Below are 9,479 nucleotides of genomic sequence, written 5' to 3'. Positions count from 1 at the left end.
GTCCTGGGTATGCCACAGTCAAGTTCACATCAGGCTCTGGTGAGATGTGCTACACAGGTCCCAGGGCCAGGGGGCTGTTCCCGGGGCAGGAGCTCCTGTGAGGCAACACTTTCATGGGGTACACCCTGTGGGGTCCATATGGGCTCTGGGCACACCCCACAGGGTCCATATGGGCTCTGGGTACACCTCGCGGGGTCCATATTGGCTCTGGGTACACTCCATGGAGTCCCAATCAAATCTGGGTACACCCCGCAGGGTCCATATCGACTCTAGCCTCCAGGCCAACAGGAAGAGAAGGTGCTGGCCTGGGGTGGATGAGCCCAGGCACTCGGAACCTGCTGGCTCTGCTCTGTCCTGTGGACAGAAGGAGGGTCAGAGGGGACATGGCAGGAGGGACGGCGGGGTAGGAGAGGCTGCTTGCTCCACCTGTCAGGTAGGACCTGTCCCACCCCTATCCTCGGGGACCACAGCTGCTTTCTGCCAGCCGATTTTGCTTTGCATTCCTATCTTCCTTCATCCTGAAGACAAGTCAACAGCATGGGGACTGGCTCCACGTTATGGATGAGGAAGGCGGGCACAGAGAGGTACCCCGGAGTCCCCCGCACAAGGACCGTCCCAGGTCTGTCCGTCTCCGGGGCACTCACAGCCACCCCGCTGTGCCCACCACCCGTCTGCCACTTCAGGAGTGGACCGTCACCTGGATGCATGGGCAGGGCAGGCTTCTCAGGGTCTCACTGCTGTCCCCACCCACCACCCAGGGTCTGATGAGTCATGAGGCCTCTGCATTCCTCACCTCTTGGGTGGGGAATGTGATCTTGCCAGGCCCACACAGATGTGCACACGAAGCCCGGGTGACCCATCGTAAGCACTCAGCAGCATGGCACTGTGCCCGCCTCCCAGGCCATGCCTCTGGGGGGCCCAGCACACCTCCACGGCTCCCCTGGCCCCAGACATTTAGTCCTTGGACGGACTTGAATTGAGATAACTCTTGTGTGACCTGAGAGGTGAGGCAGGACAATGGGAGATGACCAAAGCAAGACATGGACTTCACATGAGCACAGCAGAAGGGGCGATGGCACCCTGAATGTACAAAGATGGGGAGTCAGCCAGGCCCGGAATGGGGATGGGCACACAGGGGAGACTGAGGCAGGTGGTCTTGAATGGCCAGAGGTGGGGTAAGATGGGGCTGGCTGATGGCCTTGTATGCCACCTGCACTAGGAGACTGGACATCACCTCACACAACAGGGAGCTTTGGGAGAGTCTAAGGAGAAGGTGGCATGATCAGAGCCACTTAGTTTTTAAGTTTATTTAGCGAGAAAGACAGAGCGAGAGAGCACACACACACTTGAGGGCAGGGGAGGGGCAGAGAGAGAGGGAGAAAGAGAATCCCAAGCAGGCTCCACCCTGTCAGCACAGAGCCTGACGCAGGACTCGATTCCATGAACTGTGAGATCATGACCTGAGCTAAAACCAAGAGTCAGATGCTCAACGCACTGAGCCGCCCAGGTGCCCCGATCAGACCCACGCGGCGGGAGAATGCCCTTGGTGGCCGAGACAGGAGGGCAGAGTCCAGACAAGGGGTGGGATAAGGCTGGCCCATGAGGACGGGGAAGATGGGGTGGACCACACAAGCGGTGACCAATGCAGAGACCCAAGCAACGGACAGAGAACCCAGCTGGGGTGAGTTGGCGGAGCAGAGGGAGGTAGCCACGTACCAGGATTCCCACCCACGCCTATGGGATCCCCCCCACCCCCCCACGGCTCAGGCTGCAGGGCTGGGCCTGCTGGGCCTTAGTCCCCGTGCACAGGACAGGGGGGCTGTGCGGTGGCTGTCACAGCTGTGTCCCAGTTCCTCCTCCACAGCCTGAGCAATCCCACATCTGTTCAGGGAGCAGGACCAGGAAACAAAACACAGAGAGGAAGGAGGCTGTGGCCCCAGTCGCGTGTGTGCGTGCGCGTGCATGTGCGTGTGCAGAGGCCCTGGTTCCCAGGAGAGAACAGGACTGAAGGACAGGGAGGGAGGGGCAGTGATGTGCTTGGTTCTGGGCCTGCAGAACCCCACATGTCAGGGAACTGCTCCCCTTTCCAGGCAGTGTCCCCAAGTGGAGTTCAGAGCTGTCCCCACCTCTAGGTGGCCCCTCAGCCTTAGAAATCATTGTTCTCTCCAGGGGGAGCCTGCAGAAAAGCCAGGGCACAGCACAGCCAGGAGCCCCTCGACACGTTCTTGGCAACAGAGCCGGGCAGGCGGAGGTGCCACTGTCCCCCTCCACCCCGCCCTGGGTGCCTGGACCAGAAAGACAGAACCATTAAGGGGCATGTTTGCTGCCTGAGACGGGCTGCTGAGTGCAGAGGCCACCGGGCCAGGCGGGAGGTCAACCACGTGGGAGGGGAAGCTCAAGTCACAGGGCAGCCGGCAAGGGCAAGGGCACCAGCGATTCAGGAATGGTAGGCATGGCACGTGGAGCCTCCAGGGAAGGAAAGGGGGAGGAGGTGGGAGGTGGGGACGTGTCCCGGAGGCCCATCTGGCTCATGAAACCGAAGGGGATGGGAGAGGCCTGATGGGCAGGCATATTCCAAGGCAAGTGATGACCACTGTCTCCCACTACTCTGGAACATTCTTCTCAAGTCTGAGTCAAATCTGACTTCCTCATGAGGTCCAGTCTTCCCACTCGTCTGTGGGGAGGCCAGGAGAACGCCCTGTTCCACCCCCAGGAATCTGCTGGAGGCCTGGGGAACAAAGCTGCAGGCCTGTCTGGAACCTGGGTGGGGCAGGCTCGTGTCCCCATGTGAGTCCTCGGCTGGAGGACGACCCCAGATTCTGCAGATGGCTGGTGGTGATGGCATCGCTGACTGGGGTACCACGGTCACCCGCCCTCCACGCCCCTGACTGCTGCCTGCTCTCACCACCCCCCAGCTCCTCCTCTCTTCTTGCTCTGGAACTTGTGACACACAGCACCCACCTCATCAACCTCTCCCCAAATGTGCCCTTCATCCTTCTAGCCAAACAGCAAGGGGCTCCCCTGAACTTTGACCCCTCTGTCTGGGTTCTCCCGGGACCCAGCACCCCCTCTATCTGGGTTAGATCTGATCCCCCTATCTGGGCTTTCCGAAGATGTTCTATCTGGGCTCTCCCCAAACCCCACCCCCTCTGTCTGGGCTCTCCCTGGACTCTGTCCCTCTCTTACCTGGGCTCCCCATGGACCCAGACCCCTTCTGTCTGGGTTCTCCCAGGACCCTGCCCCACTCTGTCTGGGCTCTTCCCTGCCCCTGCCCACCCCGCTCATCCCGGCTCAAAGCCTTCACGGCAGGGCATCCGAGGGCAGAGCAGGCACTCTTGGCTTGATGATCCCCACCTGTAGAAGCCTTTACGTGTCTAACGCTTCACCCACATCTTGATCAGCCCTGCAACGGCTCCACCCAGCCATGGTGTGTCACCAACACCCTGAACCCCATCCAAGAGCTCTTTGCGGTCTCCCCCGCCCCCACACATCGTGACTCCATCTCCCCTCACCCAGCAGCCCCTCTTGGCGTTACTTCCTCGCCCACTCAGCCTAGCCCTGCCTGCCAAGCCCCTCCGGCGCTCGCCTCGGGCGCACACCTACAGGAGTCGGCTCTGCACACCACGCCGCCCTGGTCTTGGCCCTCAGTGCCGCCTGGCCAGCACCCTCTTACCCCCACACTGGCCGATGGCCTCACACCGGCCTGTGGCCCTCGCCCTCCTGCTGTCCCTCCTCTCCACCTAACACTCAATCTGCATTCCCCACCTAGGGGCTTGGATCTCACCTCCTGGGCACCCCAAGCCCCCTGCATCCTTCGCGCCCCCCTCTCTGCTTTATGACCCCTGTGCTGCTCCAGCTCTGTCCTTCTCTTTCCTTCCCGGAGAGCAGGGTGTGCCCACCCTCCCACCTGGCCAGGACACCCTTGGGCCCTTATCTCCCTGAAGCACACATGGGTGACCCCGGCGCTCTAAGCTTTCCCCTCCCCCTCCCTGCTGAGCTCCGGCTACGTTCTCCACCTGTCTCTTAAATGTGGTGTTCGAGGGGTCCACACTCTTCTCAGCCTGAAATCCTCTTGTGAGCGCAAGTCCTGTATCTCCAACTGCTTTCCTGAGTGTCTACTGCTGTGCCCTCCAGGGAGCAACTCCTCTCAGCTCCAGCCCTCACCTCCACGCCCACCCCGCCTCGCCTCACCCTCCCCGCAGGGCCTGCCCTGCTGAGGAGGAGACAAGGCGGGACACACCGCTCCGCTTCCCGCCTCGGCCCCAAATGCCCCCTCCTCCACCGGGCTTTCCCGGCCTCCCGGGCAGGGCCCAGGGTGCCCTCGCTGAACTCGACCCCTCCGCACGCAAAACGGTTTGAGCCAATATTGGCACGCGGTTGTGAAGACCTGCCTACGAGTCCAGCTCTTCTATTACACGGTGGTTTTGGAACCTGGGAACCTCACATCACACCCAGGGATCCCAGGAAAGAGGAAACAAGAGAAAGAAACACAGAGACTCAAAAATCCCAAACTGTTTTAGCCCACTAAGAAAATTTAATTCTAGATAATAACAACAGGGAGCATTTGCCGACTTGTCTACACGTGACCGTCCCGGAGACGTGTTCAGGGGACAGGAGAGCGGGCTGCACTCAGCCACAGCCCTGATGCTCGACACGGGGGTTCCAGATACGAATGGCAACCGGCATACTCCCCAGGGACCCCCGGGGAGCCGGTTCCTGCGAACTTGACGGTGGGCCCTCTGCTGCTGGCACACAATGGAGGGCACATGCCACGTACAAGGGGTGTGGCCACTCACCAGGCATTATTCTTAGCACAGCCTGCTGGCCTGCCTGCCTGTCTCCAGGCAGAAGTTCAAATGCAGGTGTTCCCAAGGGCGCCTGAGCCTAGGGCATGGGACGAGGAACAGGTCCCTGTTAGCCACTCAAAACCGTTCCCTGTGTCCCTTTTCTGGGCAAAACACCTTTCCCCTAGCCTGGTCTGGTCTGCCCACAGGCAAGGGCTGAGGTTGGAATGGGGCTCTGCTCAATCAGGATCTTTATCTCCTGAGCAAAATAGGGTTCTCCCAACAGCAGGTCTGGGAAAACACCCCCAGGGCACATGGCCAGTCAGCCAGCCACACAGTGAGAAGCTGGAGAGGAGAGCCCCACCTGTCAGACCAGTCAGAATTCCGAGCGCCGTGCCTGGGACAGGTGTGGCTTGGACGGCTGGGTACTAAGCAGGTACTCAGCAAGTATTTTTAGATCTGACACCAAAGCTGGGGAAAGAGGGCATCCTGTAGGTACGATCATTTAAACAGGCATCTGAAACATTTCCTGGGCGCCAGAGCACCCGGTGCTGGAGCCCAAGGATGCAAATTCTCAGCGAACTTCTGCCTGTGGGACCACGAACGGACTGATCACAGGAACCCAGGCACAGGTGTGAGGAGAGGCAAGCACAGAGGGTCTGGGACCTCAGCTGGGTCCCGAGAGACGAGGTGGCCCTGGCCCGGGGAGCAGCAGCAACAGCACGGGTGCAGGACAGGGCCTCGGAGAACACGGCCCAAGGGCCAGGGAGTCCTTGGGCTGTTGAAGAGGGGAGGCCAGGGATCATCACTCACAGTGCGGATGACAAGACAGTCCCACAGCCCAGCCATACAGGCTCCAAGAAGCCAAAGGGACTGAGGACGAGGCCTGGGAGTCACTGGGAGGCAGCTGCCCCCCTGTACTGGACAGTGGAGGGAGGGGGCAGCCCAGAAGGGCAGGGAAAATGCTCAAGGCAGGAGGAATTAAGCCATATACCTGGATCCTTCTAAGACCAGCAGCTCTACCAAGGTATGAAGGCTAGAAGGATCCTTGCTGGAAAAAGAATCACTGAAGATGATCACAGCATATGACAAAAGGATACAAGCAAAGGCTAAAGGGGCAGAGAGGTGAGGGAGCTTCGGGTGGGAGGAGATAAGAAGCTACATTTAGATACTCACAGTAAGGCATTTATTGGTAACAATAGGTAAAAGACAACCCTCACTGCATGGGGGTCCCTAAAACTGTGTAACAATTAGGCAGACACAGTATCAGATTATGGGAAACAAGCCAAACCATGCACAGTGTGCTCTCCGTCACCGGCGGGATGGAGGGAGAATCCGTGGGTGCTCGCATGTGACTCCTGCCAGCAGATCCTTGTGCAAAGCTCAGGGGAGACCGATAAGGTCCCAGAGCCAGGCAGTGAAGGGACAGAACTGCAGAGGACACAATGAGATCTTGTCTCAGGTGCCCTAAGTGAGGAGCATGTTTCATCAGAGGCAAAGATCAGGGCAAACAGCCTGTACACTTACCCAAAGGCCAGCCCAGCCCTTGGGGCCTACGCCTCGAGCCCTACCCTGTGGGGCCACATGCCACCTGAGGGCTGATGGGGCTCCTTTTGCAACAAAGGCCTTCCCCGCCCTCTCCCCAGGTGTGGGAGGAAGATGGGCACCACACACTTGCCCTCTACGTCCTCAGTAGAGTCTTTCCGAAGCTCTGCTTGCTGCTAACCCTGATGCACCACACAGAAACCGGGGTCCCAGAGGGACAGCAGGGGGACCCTGAGAACTCTGTAACTTTGAATGCATCTTTGTGTCTGAAAAACACTTTTTTTTCCCAGCATTCTTTATGGTTAGAAAACAGTTTCTTCGGAGATCTGTTAAGAACGTTCCGAGGACCAACCCTTGGTCTAGAGGGAAACGAGGTCTTTTGGAGATGAGGGACAATCTGGAAGTTTCCCAAAAGGCAAATACACAGCAGGAACGCCCTTGGAATCAATCATCTGACTTTGCACCTCTTTGTATCTCACATTTAGCTGTTTACTCTAACCAAGAAACTGGGACTCTGTGACGGAAATAAAAAGCCTGCTATCCAGCTTCCAGACCCCAAAAGGCAAAGGCTTATGGATGGGGCGTCTTCCATTACATCCCCTCCCCTCTGCTGTATGGACAGAAAACACCAGGTGCCTCCAGACGGCCATCTTCCCTTGCTCACTCCACACTCTCCTGGGGAGGCCCGCCCCAGTCCGCGGGGCTTCAGCATCACTGGAGGGAGCCCCGAAAATGCGCTCCAGCCCTGGCTCTGGACCCATATATACCACCTGCCTCCAGGAAGCCTTACTTAGTGGCAAGCTCAGCATCTCCAAACTGAAAGTTATCACCTGCCCCCAAGCCAGTTTCCTGCCAGCACCCTCTGCGTGTGGCATGGCACGGCCCGATGCAGTCACCCAGTCTTGGAGTGTCTCCTACGCCTTTCTCCCTGGCCCTTCCCAGGGTCCCGCTCTCCTTTCTGTCCCCCACCACTCTTTCTCTGTGCTGGGCCTATGTCTCGCTAGGTGGCCAGCTTCCAACGCTGTGCAGCCCGTGGCCAACCACCAGGGCCACCAACGCCCAGTCATCCACGGGGAACACAATCTGATCAGTCACCCACAGCCCCAAGATCCACTGGCAGCTTCCCACTGCTCTCAGGGTAAAAGTCACACCTGGGCCTGGAATTCAAGGGCTCTCCCAACCTGCTGCCTGCCTCGCTTTCCCTGGCTTCACCTTCCTCTCTTCACTCCACCCACCGGAGGCCCCACCGCCCTTCTTGCAAGAGCAGGCTGCAAGGTTAGCTGTGCTCGTCACTCCATGCATGCGCTGCCCCTTCGCTCGGGAGGCTCCTTCCCTTACGTGGTCTTGCCACATCTATCATCTCTTAGTTCTCTAAAATATAGCTCACGTCCTTCTCCAGAGCCCCTACCAAAGGCCAGTGGGAGGCAAACCCCTGTCCACCTCTGTGGCCGCGCCGACACGGGAACACAGCCTCCTCAACCTGTGTTGAGAACTTCATGAAAGTCACCGAATAAAGAATTCAAGCGGATTCTTCAGAAAATGCCCGGGTATTTTCTTGTTTTGTTTTTGGTCTGTTTCCTCTGATATGATCTCTATTGGGAAAGTGACACTTGAAACAGCCGCTGAAGCTGCTGCTTGAATGGGAAAGGGCTTCCTTCCTCCATGAGCAGAGTTGTCATAACAGGAAAGGTATGCTTCAGCAGGTAAAACATTGAACAGGGTGAAAGTTAAGTGCTTTTTTATAACCTGCTTCGTTGTTCTTTCGTACTTTGAAGCAGAAAGCATCTCAAAGCAAACACTTAAATTTGTCTTCGGAGGTTGGCTCAGGCTCTAAGGAGAATTAGGAGCAACACGGTGTGCCCAAGGTCACGTGACCCGCTGGACAGTCCTGGCAGCAGTGGTCAGTGTAAGCCCGCGGGGCCCACCTGCCCATGAACTTGGAGATTCAGGGGGGTGGATTTTATGACTGTTATGAGAAGCCTGCCTAGATGACGTCTATGTTCCCCGAAAGGTCACCCTTAGCCTAGATGAAAACCACTGGCAACTAGTTTTAGCACCTCAGTTCATTTCACAGCCTTCTGGAGACAACCCTCACCCCCCCATTCCATGCCAGATAATAGGGGACAAAGATGAATGTGCCATGGCTCTTGCCCTGTCCATGGGGAGAGACAAGCTTCTAAACAGAGCACTTGCTATATTGCACTTTGAGCAAAGGCTTTATGAGGGCTGAGATTAGATGGAGGCCAACCTCCAGCGTGGAGGGACTTGCATATGGGGCTACCCCACCGGCTGGAGGGAGTTGTCAAACCTTCCGGAGATTACTTTATCTTTCTTATCTGGCTTTGTTTCCCTTAAAACGAACAGAATTTGCAAGCTTGTCTCCAAGACAACGAAGCAAACATTTACAAGTGGCTGCTATGTGCCAGGAACAGAGTGTGAGGATGGAGCCCGGCTCCTGGCGAGGAATCGGAAACGGAAACACAGCCACCGGCCTGCGCCTCCTGGGCGCGCTGCTAACCACACAGTCCACCTGTGCCTCGCCGGAGCCCAGGTGGCTCTTAGACAACCTTTGGCCTTGAATGTCAGCCCAGCGAGTGGCAATCAAGGAGACCCACAGCGACTCCTCCTGCACTGAGGTCATCAGTGAAAACCTCTCATCGGGCCACCAGCACCCCTGCCCAAAGAAAACCTGACCAGGCGCAGCCTATGCCCGACCTCCAGCTGTGCTTACTCAAGGCTCAGAAAGCACAGCGCCCGCGGCCCTGGGGAAATGCTTCCTTCTACCGGCAAGGCCTGCGGGACAGCTGCTGCCTGGCACAGCAGCCCCACCAAGGGCTCCCAGGCTGGGCAGCCATGCCAGGGGCAGGTGGGCGGGCGTGTCATCCCAGGGCAAGCCCAGGGCCCAGAGGAAAGCACTTGCAAGTCTTCAAGGGCAGAACGTTATCAGAGAATCTGTTGCAATTAGGAGCCCAGAAGAGGACTTCCTACCCCTGTAGAGCCGGAAAGTACCCTGAAAAAAGACTGACACAGAAGCGGCTCTTTGCGACGCTTCGCCCCGGGCCGGCCCCCCACCACGCGGCTGATGGCGGGGCGGGGAAGGGGAGGCGCCGGCCCTGCCCCCGGGGTGGGGGTCCGGCGGGGCCGGGGTCT

General features: G+C 58.2%; 1 protein-coding gene across 1 annotated transcript in view; it reads right to left on the bottom strand.

The window, feature by feature from the left end:
- Positions 1–7,319: 7,319 nt before the first annotated feature.
- NTN3 (netrin 3) overlaps positions 7,320–9,479 on the bottom strand; it is a 5,552-nt gene continuing 3,392 nt past the window's right edge. The window contains exon 6 of the mRNA XM_029949462.1: positions 7,320–7,456. Coding sequence (XP_029805322.1) covers positions 7,320–7,456 — 137 coding nt within the window. The remainder of the gene's footprint in view (positions 7,457–9,479) is intronic.

This window comes from Suricata suricatta, chromosome 8 (assembly GCF_006229205.1).
Source record: "Suricata suricatta isolate VVHF042 chromosome 8, meerkat_22Aug2017_6uvM2_HiC, whole genome shotgun sequence".
Lineage (NCBI taxonomy): Eukaryota > Metazoa > Chordata > Mammalia > Carnivora > Herpestidae > Suricata > Suricata suricatta.
This window is presented reverse-complemented; position numbering and strand designations above follow the sequence as displayed.